Source organism: Dipodomys spectabilis, unplaced genomic scaffold (genome assembly GCF_019054845.1).
Source record: "Dipodomys spectabilis isolate Male_0828 unplaced genomic scaffold, ASM1905484v1 ptg000299l, whole genome shotgun sequence".
In the NCBI taxonomy this organism is placed as follows: Eukaryota; Metazoa; Chordata; class Mammalia; order Rodentia; family Heteromyidae; genus Dipodomys; species Dipodomys spectabilis.
In genome coordinates, this window is record NW_024870976.1 from 2,766,069 (window position 1) to 2,786,990 (window position 20,922).

The 20,922-nt window shown below is 60.9% G+C and overlaps 1 protein-coding gene across 3 annotated transcripts; it reads right to left on the reverse strand.

The window, feature by feature from the left end:
• Positions 1-60: 60 nt before the first annotated feature.
• On the reverse strand, positions 61-19,172 carry LOC122127325 (ATPase family AAA domain-containing protein 3). Of its 3 annotated transcripts, none has more exons than XM_042701925.1 (16): positions 18,896-19,172; positions 16,817-16,893; positions 15,744-15,845; positions 15,333-15,392; positions 14,570-14,639; positions 11,550-11,715; positions 11,300-11,369; positions 9,446-9,601; positions 7,821-7,877; positions 7,423-7,548; positions 7,171-7,295; positions 6,628-6,679; positions 5,693-5,763; positions 4,550-4,717; positions 3,400-3,508; positions 61-691 (listed from the first exon to the last, which is right to left on the reverse strand). In XM_042701925.1, the coding sequence occupies exons 1-16, from the start codon at positions 19,098-19,100 to the stop codon at positions 533-535; spliced, it is 1,773 nt and encodes a 590-aa protein (XP_042557859.1). In that variant the 5' UTR covers positions 19,101-19,172; the 3' UTR covers positions 61-532. The 3 variants fall into 3 exon arrangements, with proteins under 3 accessions (XP_042557859.1, XP_042557860.1, XP_042557861.1); XM_042701926.1 differs by having other exon boundaries at positions 608-691; positions 4,603-4,717; XM_042701927.1 differs by lacking the exons at positions 61-691; positions 3,400-3,508 and adding an exon at positions 3,547-4,023 and having other exon boundaries at positions 4,603-4,717.
• Positions 19,173-20,922: the final 1,750 nt, after the last annotated feature.

Below are 20,922 nucleotides of genomic sequence, written 5' to 3' on the forward strand. Positions count from 1 at the left end.
GCCTCTTCCATCACCCCAACAAAAGGGTTGCAGACTCCCTTCAGCCACGAGACAGAAATGGCAAGGGCTCAGTCAGCTTTATTAGACACTAGATAAGAAGGCCCTGCTGCAGTCCAGGCAAGGGCAGCAGCTCCTGAGCACTGGACACCATGGCCAGTGGTTGGGACCCTCGGGTCCACCACACCAGGAGGGGGTCAGTGAATTCTTGGCACCGGTGTGTGCAGGCAGGGTGGGGCCTGGGCCCCGGCTGCACTGCCAGGCCCGGTCTTCCCTGTCCTCAGTCTGGTTCCTGTAGCCCGTTCTGCCAGCACAGCGGGCAGCTGACCTCGGGGCAGCACTCTGCCACCTCCCTGTCCTGCCCTGGTCACAGACACACATCCCAAGAGTCCTGGAGGCTGAAAGAGGTCAGACGAGCAGAGCTGTTGACGCACCATACCGCGGCCCGCAGCAGGCCGACTCCGAGGGCACCGCGGCCGTGTGCAGAGGCTGGAGGAGGGTGGGAGGTGTCAGGTCCAGCCCTGCTGCTGTGGCGTCAGGGCAGCGGAGGCGCTCGGGGCTCACTGGCCGCAGGCCTGGGCATCTCTACCCTCAACCACTGCATCTTCTGCTGGTGCTGCTGGACGGCATCCTGGACACGGGCGTCCATCATGGCTTCGGTGAGGACGCCGTCCTCAGAGGCATACGCCATGGCCTGCCAGGGGAAGAGTGCTGAGGGGGCCTCTGCTCACCACTGGCCACCGGCGTGGAGACAGCTATACTGGCCCAGGGCAGCTGGGCCGGGAATGGCCCAAGTTCAAAGTCGGAGCAGCGAGCAGAGGCCCGTGGCCCCACAGGCTGCTCCCCAGGGGCTGATTGGTGACCCTGGACTGCGGACCAGACCCCTCCTCCATGGACCCGAGTCTGGCCTCTTCTCCCAGCTCAGAGCTGGGCACTGCGGCCATCACCCACCGTCCAGCCCCTCATGGCCGCCCCTCCCCTCCCCAGGCCCCGCCCCTCGCAGCTGCCGCGTCCCTTAAGCTCAACCCACCGCTCAGGCAGGCCGGCCTCTCCCAGGCCCCGCCCCCATCTGGCCCATGGCCAGGCCAGGGCCCTTCCCACTTCCCCTCGCCTGGGGCAGCACCTGGGTGGCCAGCAGTCCCTTGACCAAGGGCAAAGGGGAAGCAGCTGGGAGGCGCGGGGAGGGGCGGGCAGTGTGGAGGGACCCGTGTGGAGGGCGCAGGAGGTGTGGGCGCCCACCCCTTCTCGGACTGAGCCGGCCGCCCTCCGGACAGCAGACCCATCTCCACCGAGGGGAGGGGAGCGGATGGGACCCAGTGGGGAGGGCGGGCAAGAGGGCAAGCCCGGGCTCTGGGAATCCACGGCAGGCGGGCTGCCTGCGCCCCACATTGTGGGAACTTCCATGTTTCTGGTGGATTATTGGAGATAAGAGTTTCACTGGGGGCTGGGAAGGTGGCTTAGTGGTAGAGTGCTTGCCTTGCATACATGAGGCCCTGGGTTCCATTCCTCAGCACCATATAAGCAGAAAAAGCCAGAAGTGGTGCTGTGGCTCAAGTGGTAGGGTGCTAACCTTGAGCTGAAGAGCTGAGGGACAGCGCCCAGGCCCAGAGTTCAAGCCCTACAACCGACCAAAACAAAAAAACAAAACAAAACAAAAAACAGCCCTAAGCTGCAGACTAGCAAAACCAACTTCAGCAGCACAGTGACACCGACCAAGTGGGACTTCCCTTGCGAGACACAACATCCTGAGAAGCGGAGGGATTCCCCCACGGGACACACAGCACAATGAGAGAACAGAGCTCACACCATCTCCACAGCCAAGACAGAGAACAATGAGCACAGTGTGATTGGGGGGAGATGCGGAGAGCGCCAGGGCCTCACTGAAGCCCAGGCCGACCTCCAGACCTCCAACTCGGGTCCTCTGCCTCCTGAGTGCTGGGCGCCTCTAGGGCCACCTGCTTTCAACACCGCACAAACTCGGAACAGAACATCACCGGGACACAGCAAACACTGAGTGAAAAACGACCACTTTCCTCTGGGACTAAGGCAGAGCGCGGAGGCCGCCTGGCGCTTCTGTCCCAGTTCGCATTAGACAAGAAGAGGTGCTGCGCCAGGCCGGCCCCGCCTGGAGCCGGCGGCCCGCGCGGACACGGAGGGGCCAGTAGGGGTCAGTCCAGCTGGCCCTCGGCAGATTCGACCAGCGTGGACGGGAGCGCGCCCGTCACCGTCACCCGGGCGCCTGGAAGGCGAGGCGGCCGGGGCGAGGGCGGCGGGCGCGGGGCCGGGGCGAGGGCGGCGGGCGCGGGGCCGGGGCGAGGGCGGCGGGCGCGGGGCCGGGGCGAGGGCGGCGGGCGCGGGGCCGGGGCGAGGGCGGCGGGCGCGGGGCCGGGGCGAGGGCGGCGGGCGCGGGGCCGGGGCGAGGGCGGCGGGCGCGGGGCGGGACGGAGGACGGGGGGGGGGGGGGGTGGGTGCGGGGCGAGGGCGGCGGGCAGCCCAAGGCCCTGGGGCGCACGCGCGGACGCCCCTCAGGAGCGCAAGCGCGGCCGCAGCAGACAACCCCCCCCCCCCCGCGCATGCGCGGCTCCAGCTGCCGCCCCTGGCCGGGCGCGTTCCTCCCGTGGAGAAGCTTCTCGCGTGGAGAGGCTCCAGAGCCTGGCTGTCCTCCGGACTCTCAGGGACGAGGGGCCCAGCCCCCGGGGTCAGGGCCGCAGGACGGCAAGCCGCTGCCCGCACCGCCCGACACGGACGCAGGCCAGGCCGTCGGCCGGCCCAAACCCGAGACGCCCGCCGCTCACCGCAAAGCACCGCCAGCGACGCGGCCAGGCCCGGGCCGCGCTGCCCGGCGAACGGGAGCAACCAGAGGCCGCGGCGGCCTGCCCAGTTTACCAAAGTCCGCACTCCTGCGCCCTGCCCGCCCCACCCGGGAGCCACGGCACCCCGGAGCCACGGCACCCCGGAGCCACGGCACCCCAGGAGCCACGGCACCCCAGAGTGCTCCCACGCGAACACCGGACAGGCGCCCCGCGTATACCACCCGATCACCGGGACAGGCGCCCCGCGTACACCAGACCACCGGGACAGACGCCCCGCGTACACCACCCGACCACCCGGACTGGCGCCCCACGAACACCACCCGACCACCCGGACTGGCACCCCACGTACACCACCGCTTACACCGAGCCCAACACATCTCCCAGAGCAGTCTGAGGTGGGAAGGCGCTCGGCGCAGGTGAGCCCACACCCCTCCCTCCCAGATGTGGACCAGAAGGGACTCGCAACCCCCAGCATCCTTGCCTCCTGTGAGGTGGGTAGAGGGAAACTGTAGCCCCAGCCTAGGCCAAGGCCTTCCACAGAACCCCCAGGAAACAAGCCCCCAGGGCCTCACTCACACCTGGTACTCACCTGCCACGCCACTGCAAGCTGGGCGATCTCACGGCCGGACATGCCCTCTGTCAGCTGGGCAACCTGTGAGCACTTTTTCCCGTAGTCGAACTGGGCCAGCCTCAGGCGCCTGTGGAGAGAGTTGCCAGTAGCACCTGGAGTGGCTGCAGCTCCACGGGGGAAGGGAGGGCAGGGCTCCGCCGGGGAGCCTGAGGGTTCTGGCCAGCGCTGCCTGCATCCCAGAGCCTTTCTCCTTCACCTGCTGGGCACATGGTGGGCACAGCCCCTTTCTCCTGCAGGCCCCGGGGCCCAGGCAGTCAGAGCCACGCCACATCTACTCTATGCAGACCCGGCAGCCAATGCCAGTTAGATCTTCAGGCAGCAACTGAGCAGATGGGCTCTTGGGGGGGAAGAGGTGGCCGGGGCAAGTGGGGGAGGAAGCACTGGGGTTCGTCACACCTGACAGATGGCCACAAGGACCATTTGTGAAAAGCACACGCAGGACCCAGCCGCCAGCCTGGTGGCTGCAGTGGAGACAGAGGCCAGCAGGGGGCAGAGCTGCAGGGCCAGCCATGGGAGGCAGGAGGAGGACTGTGGTCAGGACGCAGAAGGGTGCAGCAGACCAGGAGCCAGGAGCCCGGGTCTCTGAGACGGGAAAGCAGGGCATGCGGCATGCAGAGGCATGCAGGACTATCCTGGACACCCCAGTGCCTGGCTGCTTCCTGGCCAGCACCAGCTGGCCAGCACCTGGCCAGCACCCACTTTCCACACACAGGCCTCCCCGGAGAGCCGGTGCTGACACCTGTTCGGCAGCCCCTCAGATCAGCTGGTGGAGTCCGGGATCCTTCATCAGGGAGCAGTGGTCACTGTCCACCTCCCAACCCAAGGGTCTCAGCATGAACTCAGCAGTGGCAGCTGCCCTAACCCCTGGGGCTCCAGGGTCCCCTCAAACCGGGCAGGCCACATAGTGGAAAGGCTGGGGAACAGGCTGCCTGCTGTCCCCAGGTGAGAAACAGGACGGGAAGGAGGGCTCCAACAGTGGAGCTGCCTCGCCACAGCCCAGAGAAGCCACTCGGGTGGCCCAAACCCAGGGAAAGGGCTGCACCCAGGCCAAGAACTGGGCTGGACAGCCAGGCAGGACAGGCCAGGGCGGGAGGGGCTGAGCACTTACTGCTTTCCTTCTGTGGCCGGCTTAAGAACATACTTGTCAAAATACATTCTCACCAGGCGCTCCCGCTCCTCCTGCCCCGGCAGGGCAAAGCAGACCATCTCGTCGATTCGGTCGTTGATGGCCCAGTCAAACTGCTCAGGCTGGTTACTAGCTAGAACCAGCATGAACCTGCAGCCAGACAGGAAGGCTGAGGCCCACGCAGCACAGGCTTTGCGAGGTCTCCTCAGACACGTGCTACAAGAATCCAGCTTAGCCAGGCACTGGTGGCTCACTCCTGTCATCCTAGCTACTCAGGAGGCTGAGATCTGAGAATCACAGTTCACAGCCAGCCCAGGCAAGAAAGTCCACGAGACTCTTATCTCCAATAAACCACCAGAAAACTGGAAGTGGCAGTGCAGCTCAAGTGGTAGAGCACTCGCCTTGCACTGAAGAGCTGAGGGACAGCGCCCACGCCCAGAGTTCAAGCCCCATGACTGACAAAAAAAAAAAAAAAAAATCCAGCTTGGCATTTTGTCTTGTGGCACGCAGGCTCCACGCACAGCAGGCTAGCACCAGCCCTCCCTCGTCCACAAAAACCCCACCCCTCACACCTGCCAGACCCAAGGTAAGGTCTGTGATCAATGCTGCAATATCTTTAGGCCTGCCCCGGTGTCCCGCAGCTGGGACAGGATTAGGGCGTTTTTAGGGAAGAGTGCCTGGCCACAGACACTCATCCTGCTGGGGACACAGGGGGACAGGAAAGCTTCTCAACGTGGGGCCTCTTTCCAAGGCCTGAAGGCCACCCTGAGGCCCTGAGGCTAGGGCCCCATGCAAAGCCCAACCCACAGCTGCTCCTGATTCTCTCCTAGCAAACACAAACGCGCCCAGGATGCCCGGTAGCGTCAGTCCCCACAGGCGTGAGGACCCCTCCAGGCATGGGGCACATGCAACTTCATGGTGGCCATGCGAAGGCCGGAGGGCTGGAGGCTTGCAGGATGCACAGACCAGGACTAACAACCTGGCTCAGGTAGGAGACCATGGCACACGTCCACTGTGGCCTCCCCCCCAATGCCCTCAAGCCCAAGACCCAGTATGATGGCTGCCCTGCCTCTCGACAGCTGTCTCCCCAGGGCCCCAGCGTGTGCGTGTGGGAGCTGCGCTTACTTGCTGCTGTGCTGGCCCGTCCTGTGCAGGAACGCGTTGAGCGTGGCCCTCAGGTCCTCACTTATCTTTTCCTGCACAGAGAAAGGTCTGGCGTCAGTCTCAGGCGGCCGAGCAGAGCTGTGAGACAGCCAGGGTCAGGACCACCCGTGGGTGATGGCTGGAGGGCGGTGAGGGAGCAGGAACGTGAACGCTCACGTAAGTCTCAAACTCACCGTCCAGACAATTCAGATGTGCTGCAGAGCAAGGCAGTTCGAGTGAAGCACGTACTTAGCATGCACAAGTTTTGGGTCAGTCCCCAGCACCAAAACCCCAAACAAAGTCAAATACTCTGCAGCTTTCTTTCACTTCTGTTTTCAAATAAAATTAAGAGAAAGCCAAGCCAGGCATTGGTGGCTCACGCCTGTCATCCTAGCTACTCAGGAGGCTGAGATCTGAGGATAGCAGTTCAAAGCCAGCCCAGGGAGGAAACTCAGTGAGACTCTTATCTCCAATAAACCACTAGAAAATCGGAAATGGTGCTGTGGCTCAAGTGGTAGAGTGCTAGCCTTGAGCTGAAGAGCTGAGGGATAGCGCCCAAGCCCAGACTTCAAGCCCCACGACCAACCAAAAAAAAAAAAAGAGAAAGCCAGGTGCTGGTGGCTCATGCCTGTAAGGCTCATGCCTCTCAGAAGGCTGAGATCTGAGGATCACTGATTGAGGCCAGGCCAGGCAGGAAAGCCCAATGAGACTCTTTTCTCCAATTAACCCATCAGAAAAAGCCTGAAATACAACGACTCAAGTGGCAAAGCCTTGAGCAAAAGCTCAAGGCCAGCACCTAGGCCCCCAGTTCAAGCACTAAGACTGGCAGGGAACAGCCCAACCATAATCCCCTGCACTGGTAGCACAAGAAGCCCAGCCGCCTAGCTTCTGGGACAGAGGGCTTTGTGAGGACTCACAGTGGCTCGCTTCCTGAGGAACGCATCTGCTTCATCCACGAAGAGCAGGAGGCTGTGAACAAGAGGGAGACCAGAGGAGGGACGCTTGAGGGCACAGCCGCTGGAAGCAGGCTGCGTAGAGCACCCCTGGGGAAACTGCCTGCCAGGGGTCTAACTCAGTGACTCAGAGCTTCGAGGCCTCAAACTCGGGGCCAGTACAGCTCCACTCCTGTGCTGGGCGCCAGGGTCACGAGGGCATCTGAGGTAAAAGAGCAAAGATTAAGGGGAGGGAGCAACTGAGGCAGGGAGGCTGGCGCGGCGCTCCCCCATGGGCAGCGTGCCATCGAGGCAATCACAGTCAAAGGCCCGAGTACAGCCCCACCCCGTGCACCAGCTGCTCCTGCCGGAGGCCTGTGCCCAGCTGCTGCTGCCCTCAATGGCAACCTCAAACGGGAGACCAGGCCCGGCAGAGGCTGGCCTCCCACACAAGCCGGAGGATGGGACAGCAGGGAGGCGGCAGGGACGGCCTGTCCAAGGAGCCCGTGTGTACGGGGCTGGACTCACCCTCGCCGGCTGGTGCTGGCCCAGTCGAAGACCTTGTGCATGGCCGTCACGCCCTCCCGCCCCATGGGGGCCACATCCCCGCCTGTCATGATGGCGTAGTCCATGCCTGAGTGCAGCGCCAGTTTCTGGACGGAAGGAGTGGGAGACGGAGCAGATGTCCCCTCCCTCCAGTGTGGACAGCCCCCACCCCCCAAGACAAGCCGAGGCCCCTTGCCCACAGCAGCACAGAACCTACACTGCCCAGCGCCCCACCTTGGCAAACAGTGTTTTCCCGGTCCCGGGAGGGCCGTGCATGAGGATGTTCCTGTACAAGCTTTTGTTCTTTTTGGTGTTCCTCGTTGCTATGGCGATATCCCGCACTCGTGCCTCTAGGCTGGGCTGCAGGAGGGGCAAGGACAGAGGGGTGGCTGCAGTTTGGGGAACCTGCCTCCCATCCCCACATATGGCTTTGGGGGGACCCGCAGTGCGGGACTAGAACCCACGCCTTGTGGACTCCAGGCCAACCCAAGTGCAGTAAAGGCAGGGTCTGCTTGGACAACAAATGTCGTTCAGGAGCCAGAGACATCAAGACTGCACCACCCAGACAAGGCTGCTCAGCTCTGCGGGCCAACCAGGGCCCTGGGCAGCGCTCTGCACCGGGGCTGACTTACGCTGAGAATGACTCCCTCCAGAGCATCCTGTGGCCGGAGGAGGAGACGGCGGCCAACCTGTGGGGAGGAGACGGTGGCTGGACCGGGGGGCATGGCCAGGCTTGGCAGGGTACAGAGCTGCAACTGATGGTGGTTTTTTTTTTTTTTTTGTCAGTTGTGGGGCTTGAACTCTGGGCCTGGGCGCTGTCCCTCAGCTCTTCAGTGCAAGGCGAGTGCTTTACCACTTGAGCCACAGCGCCACTTCCAGTTTTCTGGTAGTTTATTGGAGATAAGTGTCTCAGGGACTTTCCTGCCCAGGCTGGCTTTGAACCGTGATTCCCAGATTTCAGCTTCCCGAGTAGCCTGGATGACAGGCGAGAGCCGAGGGTGCCCGGCTTGTGGTTTGTTTTTTGAGCGCTAGGTGGAGCGAGGTCTGTGCTCTGCCAGAGCTACACTGAGCTAGTTCTCGCCACACTAGAGATCGCCTTCTGAGACAGCCTGGCTGGGTCACCCAGGCTTCCTTCAGCAGCAGGGATCAAAGCTGCCTCACCTCGCCTGGCCATTGATTCTTGTGTGTGTGTGTGTGTGTGTGTGTGTGTGTGGTGGGGAGTAGTACGCAGCACGCAGAGTTGCTTGCTAGGCAGGTGCTCTTCCACTTTGGAATATCAGCCTCTTGAGCTGGGAAGGTGGTTCAGTGGTATTGTGCTTGCCTCACATGCATGAGAGGCCCTGGGTTCAATTCCTTAGCACCACATAAGCAGAAAACACCAGAAGTGGCACTGTGGCTCAAGTGGTAGAGCGCTTGCCTTGAGCTGAAGAGCTGAGGGACAGCGCCCAGGCCCAGAGTTCAGGCCCACGACCAGCAAAAAAAAAGGAATATCAGCCTCTTTTTTTGCTTTGCCTTTTTTTTTATTCTTGCCAGTCCTGGGGCTTGAACTCAGGGTCTGGGCACTGTCCCTGGGCTTCTTTTGCTCCACGCTAGCACTCTACCACTTGAGGCAAAGCCCCACTTCCAGCTTTTTCTGTGTATGTGGTGCTGAGGAATGGAACCCAGGGCTTCATGCATGCTAGGTAAGCATTCTACCACTATGCCACCTTCCCAGCCTGTGTGTAGGTGGGGAGCGGGGAGATGTGTGAGTGTACCGGTTCTGAGACTTGAACTCAGGGCCTCAGTGCTGTCCCTGAGCTTTTTTGCTCAAGGCTAGTGCTCTATCACTTGAGCCACGGCTCTACTTCTAGCTTTTTAGCAATTAATTGGAGTCTCAGGCATTTTCTGCTTAGGTTGTTTTTGAACTGTGACGCTCAGATCTCAGGCTCCTGAGCAGCGAGACTTAAGAAGTCTGAGCCTCTGAGCCGCCATTCGCAGTGAGTGACTTACTGAGTTCCTTATTGACCTTTCTCTTCTCAACATCCTGGACCGGGCCACAGGAGGAGGCCTGGCCACAGCCTACGGGACAGCAGCCCTCCAGAGTGAGTGCTGAGCACTCACTGCCCCCAGTGGAGTCCAGTTCTATCAGCAGACCCACACCCATGTGAGGGGAGCACTGGAGAAAACCCCAGCCAACATGCGGGTGGACCCAGAGTCTGGGGGAGCGGTGTGCATGCCACCCGTGTGCCGTGGGCGCAGGGCCTCACTGCAGCCATACCTGAACAGGATGCCTCAGAGCCTCCAGCACCGAGATGCGGGAGGTCTCCCTCACCAGCGACGGCTTCCCCAGCCGAGCCTCGACGTACCGGCCAGCAACAGCAGTGGCATTCTTGGCAGAATAAACTCCAACAGCCAGCATTGTCAATCCAGCCACCTACGACAGACAGACAGCAGCCTGTGCTGCCATTCACCACCACCGCTCCTCGGCAACGGAGGGCCAGCTGGGGTCCTGGGGTGGCCCCACCTGGACTTCAATCAAGTCCCTGCCCCTCAGCCTACCTGTGTCACTAATGCCCTGATCTGAGGCTTGAACTCGGGGCCTGGGCACTCTCCTTGAAATTTTGTGCTCAAGTTTAGTGCTTTATTACTTCAGCCACGGCTCCTACTTCCAGCTTTTCCACTAGTTAATTAGAGATGAGTCTTGCCAGGCACCAGTGGCTCACGCCTGTTGTTCTAGCTACTCATGAGGCTGAGATCTGAGGACCTCAGTTCAAAGCCAGCCTGGGCAGGAAAGTCCAAGAGATTCTTCTCTCCAATAAGTCACTAGAAAACCAGCTCAAGCGGTAGAGGGCTTGCCTTGCACTGAAGAGCTGAGGGACAGCGCCCAGGCCCAGAGTTCAAGCGCCTTGACCGCCAAAAAAGAAAAAAAGAGGGGTAAGTCTCACTGTCCTGCCCAGCTGGCTTCGAGCCGTGATCCTCAGACCTCAGCCTCCTCGTTGCTAGGATGACAGGCGTGAGCCCCTAGCCCCCAGCTTCACTAATGCCCTTTGTCGGCACAATTCTCTTCTGCCGTGCAGCAGGGTTGTGAGGTAGATGACTGGATATGCAGGAGGTTGCTGCCCTCCACTGATTTCTTTACTATTTTAAAAAGCTGAATTTTCAAAGGAAGCACCGGTGGCTAACACTAAGGGACACCCCCCCAACCCTGAATTCAAGCCCCAGGACCAGTACTACTGACTAAAATTTTTAAATGAGCAAGGTAGCTAGCCTCAGAGTCTCATCCCTGTAATCCTGGCATCTGAGAAGCGCAGTTTGAAGCCAGCCCATGTAGGAGAGCATATGACAGTCATCTCTAATTTATTACTAAGATGTCAGAAGTGGGGCTGTGGCCAAGGGGTAGAACACCAGCCTTCAGCAAAAGAAGCCCAAGCCCTTGTCATGGAAATAAAAAGGAAGAAGGTCATCTTCCTCTTGGCCAGGCAGCCCCAGGACACTCCCGGGGTTGGTGTCTGTGCACTGGCTGTACACCCACGGGTGGGCACTCACTGCACACAGCTCTTCTGTGTGCCGGGCCTTGTGGATCCTAGCCCAGCCGCGAGGAGCAATGCAACGCTGCCAGGCAGCATGGGCCTTTGTTTGGTGCAGGTTGTGGGGCCTGAAGTCAGCTCCTTGTGCTCTCACTGAGCTTTCTCCACTCGAGGTTGGCACTCGACACCACGCAAGCCATACCTCCACTTCCGTGTCACGGAGCACTTGCCTCAAAGGACTGCTGACCCTCACCCACTGTGGCAAGGATGAGGCAGCTGGCTCCAGCTCCCGGTGGGGACAGGAGACAGCTGGGCCTCATCCATGGTGGCTGAAGAGGCTTCCGTTCTCCCTGGCTCTGTGCAAGGACCATCTCTTACCCTGTAGGGTCAACTGAGTACACTCAAAAAGCCAGGAAGAAAGCTCTGGCCATTGTCTCTCAGCCTTTTCTTAACCTCTCTTCTGGCTGGTGATTTAGAGGCATGAGCCTCAAGGCAGGCTGCTAACCCCAGCATTCCCTTCGGGGGCTGCTGGAGCTCAGGCATGGACAGCACTCAGGAGACAGGCTGGCCGAGCGCCCACCCCGTGGGCATGTGGTGGTACACACCGTGGCTGTCACTTTGTCCCAGTCAGTCACAAAGGCTCGGAATCCTTCACCAAACAGGGTGCCAGCTGTCCTGCAGGGGGAAAACGCCCACGTGGTTTGGAGGGACAAAGGGTCCTCAGCCCTTGGCTGGAGGAGGTTTAGGGTCAAGGATGGCATGCAGAAGGACCCGACCCCATCTGGAGCGAGTGTCTTCCCGGCCACCCTGACCCCAGGGTCAGACAGTGGCACTGGGCTCCAGCAGCGTCCTCACCGGATGGACTCCAGGATGGTTTGTCTGTGTTCCGCAGCCTTCAGGCGAATCTGCTCACGGATAATGTCTGCATTCTCCCTATCCGCCCGGGCCCGAGCGCGGGCTTCAGCCTCCACCCTCAGCATCTCGTTCTTATGTCGAAGCTCCATCTCCCGCTCCACAGTGGCTGCCCAGGAGAAGACTGGGTCAATGGTGCTCAGCCAGGCCGTGTTGGCCTCGGCCCACACCGCCAATGCACATGCGTACACGGACCAGGGGCAATGCAGGGGCTAAGCCAGCACACGCACCTGGGGCCACCCTTCCCGCAGAGGGAGAATCCCCGAAACCAGAGCCTGGGGTACAGACTACCCTTTTTTGATTTTTTTGCTTTCTGTGCTGGCCTGGGGGGCTAACTCAGGGCCAGGGCACCATCCCCAAGCCTGTTCACTCAAGGCACTCCTGTAATACTTGAGCTACATACAGCTGTACTTCCAGCTTTTGGTGGTTAATTAGAGATAAGTCTCTTAGACTTCCATTCTCAGGCTGGCTTTGATCCTCAGTCCTCAGATGTCAGCTTCCAGGGTAGCTAGGATGACAGGTGTGAGCCACCCACACCAGGCAAAACATGCTCTAAGAAACAAACTACACCCAGGTGCTGGTGGCTCACTCCTGTCATCCTAGCCACTCTAAGACTGAGATCTGAGGATCGTGGTTCAAAGCCAGCCTGGGCAGGAAAGTCCAAGAGACTCTTATCTCCAATAAACCACCAGAAAACCAGAAGTAGTGCTGTGGCTCAAGTGGTAGAGTGCTTGCCTTGAGCTGAAGAGCTGAGGGACAGCGCCCAGGCCCAGAGTTCAGGCCCTGGAAAGGGGGGGAGGGGAAGAGGGAGGAGAAGAGTGATTCTAGGGCTCTGCCTTTAATAAATGAGCAACGAGTGGATTAATGAATTATCTCAAGACAAGACCTGAAAACTAGAGGCTGGTGGCTCACACCTATAATCTTAGCTACTCAAGAGACTGAGATTTGAGGATCGTGATTCAAAGCCAGCTGGGGCAGGAGAGTCTATGAGACTCTTATCTCCAATAAACCACCAGAAAAAAACAGAAGTGAAGCAGAGCGCTCGCCTTGAGCTGAAGAGTGCAGGGACAGCGCCCAGGCCCCGAGTTCAAGGCCCATGACCAGCAAAAAAGAAGAGCCCAGGCCCCGAGTTCAAGGCCCATGACCAACAAAAAAGAAGAGCCCAGGCCCCAAGTTCAAGGCCCAAGAGAGAGAGAGAGAGAGCGAGAGAGAGAGAGAAGACTTGCTTTAAAAGAAGTCTTGCTATGTTCCTTGTTCTTTTTTTCCTGTATTTCCTCAGGTGTCTGCTGCCAAGAAGGCCAACACCAGATGTTGCTCCTTGACCTTGGGCCAGATCATAAAGCAAAGTAAACCTTTTTTCTCTTTTTTTTTTTTTTGGGTCCGGTTGTGGGCCTGAACTCTGGGCCTGGGCGCTGTCCCTCAGCTCTTCAGCTCAAGGCTAGCGCTCTACCACTGAGCCACCTTCCCAGCCCCTAAACCTTTTTTCTCTACTAAAAAAAAAAAAAAGAAAGAAAGAAACAAGCCGGGAGCAGGTGGCTCACACCCGTGAAACTTTTTTTTGTTTTTTTTTGGGTCCAGTCGTGGGGCTTGAACTCTGGGCCTGGGCGCTGTCCCTCAGCTCTTCAGCTCAAGGCTAGCCCTCTACCACTTGAGCCACAGCATCACTTCCAGCTTTTTTCTTTTTGCTTATGTGGTGCTGGGGAATCGAACCCAGGGCCTCATGCATGCAAGGCAAGCGCTCTACCACTGAGCCACCATCCCAGCCTGAGTCCGTGAAACTCTTACCTCCAATAAACCACCAGAAAACCAGAAATGGTGCTGCAACTCAAGTGGTAGAGCGCTAGCCTTGAGCTGAAAAGCTGAGGGACAGCACTCAGGCCCAGAGTTCAAGCCCCATGACCGACAAAAAAAAAAAGAAAAAAGAAAAAGGAAAAAAAAAGAAAATACAGGTTGGGCACCAACTGCTCACACCTGTAATCCCAGCAACTGGCGAGGCTGAGATCTAAATATGGTGGCAGTTAAGTCTATGACACTCCTATCTCGAATAAGCGCCACAAGCCAGAAGTGGAGCTGTGGTTGAAGTGGTGCGATAGAGCGCTAGCCTTGAGTAAAAAAGCTCAGGGTCAGCTGGGCACTTGCAGCTCACGCCTGTCATCCTAGCTACTCAGGAGGCTGAGATCTGAGAATCACCGTTCAAAGCCAGCCCAGGCAAGAAAAGTCCCTGAGACTCTTATCTCCAATAAACCACTAAAAAACTGGAAGTGGAGCGCTCAAGTGGTAGAGTGCTCACCTTGAGCTAAAAAGCTGAGGGATAGCGCCCAGGCCGAGTTCAAGCCCCACGACAAAAAAAAAAAAAAAAAGCTTAGGGTCAGCACCTAAACATGAGTTCAAGCCCCAGGACTGACACTTCCACGAAAAATAAACCCAGAGAGCCACGCAATACAATGTGTCTCTGTCTGCTGACACTAAGACCGCACATCAAGTGGAACCACTGCCCTGCGAGTGTCATCTACTCAGCTGCATCTCTTCCTCCAGGCAGATGCACTGAATCAGGAGTGCTGCTCCCCGATGTCATGTGCAGGAGCTCACACAGGAAGGCAGAACTAATGTCCTGCTGAAGGAAATGAAGCACGCATTTCCCATCAGTTAACCAGCCCAAGAGCTCCCTGCACAGCCTCTTAAGGCACGGTGTGCTGGCACAGCTGACGGTGCTATCACCAAGTGAGCGCTCAGAGAAGCCACAGGGCTGGCACATGGACTGGAAGATGGCGGAGCACAGGCTGTGGATGCAGTCCTCAACAGCCACTGCCCCACGCAACCACCCCTGCTCACCCGAGGGAATCCCTGATCACCCAAGAGGACTCCTGACCACCCTAGTGGATCCTTGCTCAACCAAAGTGACTCCTGTTCAACTGAGGAGAACCATGCTCACCCGAGCCTCCTCTGCACCCCATGGACCATACCTCGACGCATAGCCTCCTGCTTCTGTACAGACTCCTCCTGCTTCCGTAAATTCTCCTCATTGAGAAGTTGCTGAGAAGTCACAAGAAATGGAAAAGCTTTTGAAATCAGAAAGACAACTAACCCAAAACTGCTCTTGGTCAGGAAAAGCTTCCACCCCAAGGGTGCCCCACGTTTCCGAGGCTGACAGGGCTCACAGCCTGAGCCCCTCGATGGGTTCAGAGCTGCAGCTCCTGCTGGGACAGCAGCAGGTCTAGGGCAGCTTCACCAGCGTAGCTGCCAACACCTCCCCGCCTGCCACTGCTCAGCCGCTGCCCTACACAGCACTGTCCTCTGCCTGTTGTGACGCCCACTCCAGGCATGCACAGCCTGTGGCTGAGGAGCCTGTGCTGTGGAGGCAGGGCTCCAGGCTTTGGACTGTTCTGGCACACTGTCTGCAGCCAACCACACACCTCTCTGGTGGCCAGGAGCTCTTGGGAAATATCCTGCCTGGCAACAAGCCTCATAACAGCTACGAATCAACCACTTCTGTCTAGGCCACAAAGGAAGGCGTCTGTGTGATTGCACATGGAGGTGGCTCTCTGTGTGCCAGGGCATGCCTGTGTGTGTGTGCCCAGTCAGTGTGCACATGCCCAAGAGTGCTTGTTGGAGTAAAATTCCCAGAACCAGGTTCAGAATACAATCCACAGTTCTCCTAGACTTGGTGCACACAAAGTTACCTCTGCTTAAGACCGCACAGTCCGCTCAGAGGTGTGCCTTGCTCACCTGCTGCTTCAGCTGGTCCTCGTAGCGCTGTCGAGCCAGCTTGTCCTGGTACTGGGCCCTCTAGGGAGAAGAGCAGAAAGGCATTCCTGTCTGGAACAGCCACTGGACAGGCAGAAGCCAGTCTGGCCCCAGCTTTACTAGGCGTGGAGGCCTCATGACCCCCTCCCCATCCCAACATGAGCCGCATGGTGGGATGGGTCAGCACCTGGGCAATCTGTATGCTTGGTGTTTATGCAGGGCATTCCGGGGAGCAATACAATACGCACACCAGCAGATCCTCCATTTGTCAATAACAAAGAGAACCAGAGCTCCCCCAACCCTCCCAGCCCTCTGCACAGGCCCCGCCGGCGCTCACAGCCTGGAGCTCCCCCAACCCTCCCAGCCCTCTGCACAGGCCCCGCGGGCGCTCACAGCCTGGTGCTGCCGTGTCTCTTCACTCAGCGTCTTCCTCCTCTCCTCAGCCTGCACTCGGATCTGCTCACCCTTCAGCTGCTCCACAGCCGCCTCGTACTCCTGCAGAACACACAGCCCAGGGTGTCCCGAGAGCCTCACCCAGCCCAGCCCAGGGTGTCCCGAGAGCCTCACCCAGCCCAGCCCAGCCCAGGGTCTCCCGAGAGCCTCTCACAGCCCACCCCAGCCCAGGGTGTCCCGATAGCCTCACCCTGCCCAGCCCAGGGTGTCCCGAGAGCCTTCACAACCCAGCCCAGCCCAGGGTGTCCCGAGAGCCTCTCACAGCCCAGGATGGCCCGAGAGCCTCTCACAGCCATGAAGTAGCAGGCTGGCAGCATCAACACCAGGCCAGCAGGTCTGTGCAAAAGGCCCAGCAAGGTAGGGGCAGTTCTGACAACGTACCCTGGACTGACCACCCACATACCCAAGACTCTCAGATCTACACCAAGGCTAAGGACTGAAAGAATCCAGTGGTAGAGTGTTAGCCTTGAGCAAAAGAAGCCCAGGCCCTAAGTTCAAGCCCTAGAACTAACAAACAAGCGAAAGTAATATGAAGCGATAGCTTCTCTGTACAACACCTTAATAGTAACAATACTAAACTACTTTAAAAACATATATATGTTTACAAGCACTGGGTGTGCACACCTGTAATCCTAGCTACTCAGGAGCCTGAGATCTGCCAACCCAGGCAGGAAAGTCCATGAGACTCATCACCAATTAACCACCAGAAAACCAGAGTGGAGCTGTGGCTCAAAGTGGTAGCACACTAGCCTTAACACCCCCCCCCCAAAAAATCCCTTCCAAATAAATCTCATCATCCAAGGTAGGGAAAAGAGTCATGCTGAACACAGAGAAAGAAGGGAAGGAGTCACTGAACAGGAGACAGGAGACACCCCTCATGGAAGCCTACCCGCTGGCTCTGTCGCACAGACTCAGCCCCATATCCGGCGCATCTCTGCCTACCCTGCGATCTTTGTGAAATGGAGTACGAGGCCCTCAGCCAGGCCCAGCACCATCTCCTTCCCACAGCTCACCTTGAGCTTAGACTGCTGTTCCAGCTGCAGTGTCTGCTCCTGCATCTGTGCCAAACTCAGTGCCTCCTTGGCATGCCCTGTGGGGTACAGAAGAAAGGGTCTTAGAACACTTGAGTGAGGCTGCAGAGACGTGTGTGTGCTGGTGGGAAAGTATGCTTTCAGAAAAGAGGCTTGGTGGGGGAGGAGGGGAGATGGGAATGGATGGGAAGGGGAAACAAAGGAGGAGACAATAATGCTTGGTAAGAAATGTACTCATTACCTGTGGAATTGTTACCCCTCAGTACGGTATTTTCACAAAAAAAAAAAAAAAAGAAAAGAAAAGAAGCTTTCCAGAAACCACAGCCTCACCTCCACCTGGAAACACTTGGGCTGCTTTTTCAACCTGCCTTGACTGCCCATCCTCATTCCTTACAGACCTCTCAAGGTGAACTCCCTCCCATCAACAGAAAGCTTGGCTTCAGCCCCAGAGGATCATCCGAAATGACACCAGAAAGCTGGGCGCTGGTGGCTCAAGCCTGTAATCCTATCTACTCAGGGGGCTGAGATCTGAGAGGGGGCTGAGATCTGAGGATCACAGTTCAAAGCCAGCCTGGGCAGGACAGTCCATGAGACTCATCTCCAATTAACCACCAGAAAACCGGAAGTGGTGCTGTAGCTCAAAGTGGGAGAACACTAGTCTTGAGCTGAGGGACAGTGCCCAGACCCAGAGTTCAAGTCCCACGACCACCATAACCAACAACAGCAAAAATGCCACCAGATGACCCATCCAGGAGTGACAAGGCAGAAGGTACAAAAGGCTGTCAGGACCCGGTCTTTTAGGTCACAGGGACACTTCCAGGCGGGAAGGTCACCACGACAATGAGGCCACCAAGAGCCACAGATCACTGGGCTTCAAGGGGGGGGAGGGCTGGCTCCAGGCCCGCCCCCTTCCTCAGGCCCACTGCCAGACAGCCCGCCCCCGGGCCCACCCCCTACCCCAACCCCTACCGCCCCCTCCTCGGCCCCATGGATTCTGCCCGCCCCCCAGGCCCGCCCCGCCCCGGGCCCCGTGGATCCTGCCGCCCCCAGGCCCGCCCCGCCCCGGCCCCCGTGGATCCCGCCCGCCCCCCAGGCCCGCCCCGCCGCGGCCCCCGTGGATCCTGCCGCCCCCCCAGTCCCGCCCCGCCGCGGCCCCCGTGGATCCTGCCGCCCCCCAGGCCCGCCCCGCCCCGCCCCGGCCCCCGTGGATCCTGCCGCCCCCCAGGCCCGCCCCGCCCCGCCGCGGCCCCGTGGATCCTGCCGCCCCCCAGGCCCGCCCCGCCGCGGCCCCCGTGGATCCTGCCCGCCCCCCAGGCCCGCCCCGCCGCGGCCCCCATGGATCCTGCCGCCCCCCAGGCCCGCCCCGCCCCGGCCCCCGTGGATCCTGCCGCCCCCCCAGGCCCGCCCCGCCGCGGCCCCCGTGGATCCTGCCGCCCCCCAGGCCCGCCCCGCCCCGCCGCGGCCCCCGTGGATCCCGCCGCCCCCCCAGGCCCGCCCCGCCCCGGGCCCCGTGGATCCCGCCCGCCCCCCAGGCCCGCCCCGCCCCGGGCCCCGTGGATCCCGCCCGCCCCCCAGGCCCGCCCCGCCCCGGGCCCCGTGGATCCTGCCGCCCCCAGGCCCGCCCCGCCGCGGCCCCCGTGGATCCCGCCGCCCCCCAGGCCCGCCCCGCCCCGGGCCCCGTGGATCCTGCCGCCCCCAGGCCCGCCCCGCCGCGGCCCCCGTGGATCCCGCCGCCCCCCAGGCCCGCCCCGCCCCGGGCCCCGTGGATCCTGCCGCCCCCAGGCCCGCCCCGCCCCGGGCCCCGTGGATCCTGCCGCCCCCCAGGCCCGCCCCGCCCCGGGCCCCGTGGATCCCGCCCGCCCCCCAGGCCCGCCCCGCCCCGGCCCCCGTGGATCCTGCCGCCCCCCAGGCCCGCCCCGCCCCGGGCCCCGTGGATCCTGCCGCCCCCCAGGCCCGCCCCGCCGCGGCCCCCGTGGATCCCGCCCGCCCCGCCCCGCCGCGGCCCCCGTGGATCCCGCCCGCCCCCCAGGCCCGCCCCGCCCAGGGCCCCGCCGCGCTCACGGGAGTGCTCCAGCTCCCGCGCCGCCTTGGCCGCGCGCTCCAGGCCCGTCGGGTCGAAGTTGCTCCATTTGTCCTTGGGCGCAGACCGGTCTCCCGCGCCTCGGTCGCCTCCCCCGTCGGCCCCGGGCGGCACGGGCGGCAGGGGCAGCGGCGGCCCCGCGCCTTCGCCCTTGGGGCCCTTGTTGATGCCGAAGATCCAGGACATGGCCGCGTAGGCGCCAGGCCCGGTCCGCACGCGCGACGAGCGGGTCCGCACGGCAGCCACGCGCCGCGCGCCGGAGGCTGGGACTCTGCGCAGGCGCGGCCCCGCCCCCGGACGACGGAAGCCGGGGCAGCCGGGCCGCGCGCCGCCCTCGGATTGGCCCAGCGGGCCGCGCCCCCTCGAGGACCGGCCGCACGCCGGGCTATGGGGCCCGGTACGGGACAACATAGATGCAAGGGGCGTGCGCGAGACCGGGTGCCTCCCTGGTTACTACGGACGCCTCGGAGCTCCCTCCCCGGCGGCGGCGGCGGCCCGCGGACGCAGCACGGAAGCGGCGGAAAGAGGAGAGAGCCGCGGCGGCGGCGGGACCGCGAGTAGACCTCATCCGGGTGCGGGGAGGGAGGCGGAGGGCGCGGGCTGAGCCTCGCGCGCCAACCCGCGGAAGGTGCCGAGGCCGCGGCCTGCAGCCGGACGGCACCGGGAAGAGGCCGCCGCCGCCCCTGTGCAGTAGCCTCGGCACCCCCTCCGCGTCCGTGCCCTCTGACCTGGGCTGCTCGAGCTGCGGGGCTCTCGCGAGGAGACGTCGCCTCGAGCCGCGGGGCCTGCCGTCCCGTGTCCGGCCGGGATCGGGGCCGCGTCCGGTGACTCGAGCGGAGGGGCCGAGGCCGCGGCGGCCGGGCCCCGCCTGCGCGCGGGGCCGGTTTGCGCTCGGTTCGGCCCCTCCGACTCTCCTGTTCCACCGGGATAGGCCGGCAGGCGTGGAGGCCTGCCTTCTTTCTCTGCCTCCCTCCGGGTCTCTGGTACACGGTGGCCGTGACTGGAAGCTAGCTTGGAACTCCGGACGTGGAGCCCGGGGCCCAGGCTTCACCTGGACTGATGAAGCACCTTCACCGTGACCCTGAACAATTCTGTGATCCCCGGACCCAGCACTGGGAGCCGGGTGAGCGGCCCCTGCAGGCCTGAGCTGCGCTGAGGGCCTCCTTGCGGCCGGCCTGGGCTGGAACCCAGGCCGGTCCGTTGCTCAGATGAGCCGGTCTACAGAACCGACCCCCACCTCAAACTGCTATGGCCCCCGGTTGTGTATTACCTTGCACTACAAACCCCCCAGAATTATGGAAAAGCCCATCAGGCCACCAAAGACTGGCGAGCATGCCCTTGCTGGTGGAGCTGCTTAGAGCATCGTGCCAGGCTTTCCAGGCTTCTGGGCCCTCCACCTTGGGCACCAAGGAAAACCATGTTCTGCTTATGGGATGTAGGAACAGGCTGGACCTGCCTCAAGCAGTCCATGAAACGCTTATCTATTAACCACCAAAAAAGCCATTAGTGGCACTGTGACTAAAGTGGTAGCTGGGAAAGCTAAGGGATAGTATCCAGGCCCTGAGCTCAAGCCCACACACACAAAAGGAAACAAAATTGTCAGGCCCAGGCCTGAGAATGATGATCCCACAAGTTCCAGGCCAGCTGGGGAAGTAGAGGGAGACTTCACATACTTCCCACATTAAAAGAACAAAGTAGGGGCTGGGGGTGTGGCCCAGTGTCCAGTGCTTGTCTTGCAACATGAAGCCCTAGGTTTGATCCCTCAGTACCACATAAACAGAAAAAGCCACAAAGGACCCTGTGGCTCAAGTGGTAGAGTGCTAGCCTTGAGAAAAAAAAAAAAAAAAGCTCAGGGTACAGTGCCTAGGCCCTGAGTTCAAGCCCCAAGACGGGCAAATTGGGGGGGGGGGGGGGGGGAGGAGGCAGTGGCCTGGTGCCAGCCTCATGCCTGTAATCCTAGGTACTCAGGAAGCTGAAAGTGGAGCTGTGGCTCAAAGGGGTAGAGCGC

Coding starts and splice junctions, on each gene's coding strand:
- LOC122127325 (XM_042701925.1), bottom strand. CDS start 19,100: ATGTCCTGGATCTTCGGCATCAACAAGGGCCCCAAGGGCGAAGGCGCG. Junction 15,846..16,816: donor AACAGCAGTCTAAGCTCAAG/GTGAGCTGTGGG, acceptor TGTGTTCTGCAG/GAGTACGAGGCGGCTGTGGA. Junction 3,509..4,549: donor CCGGCCACAGAAGGAAAGCA/GTAAGTGCTCAG, acceptor CTCTCTCCACAG/GCGCCTGAGGCTGGCCCAGT.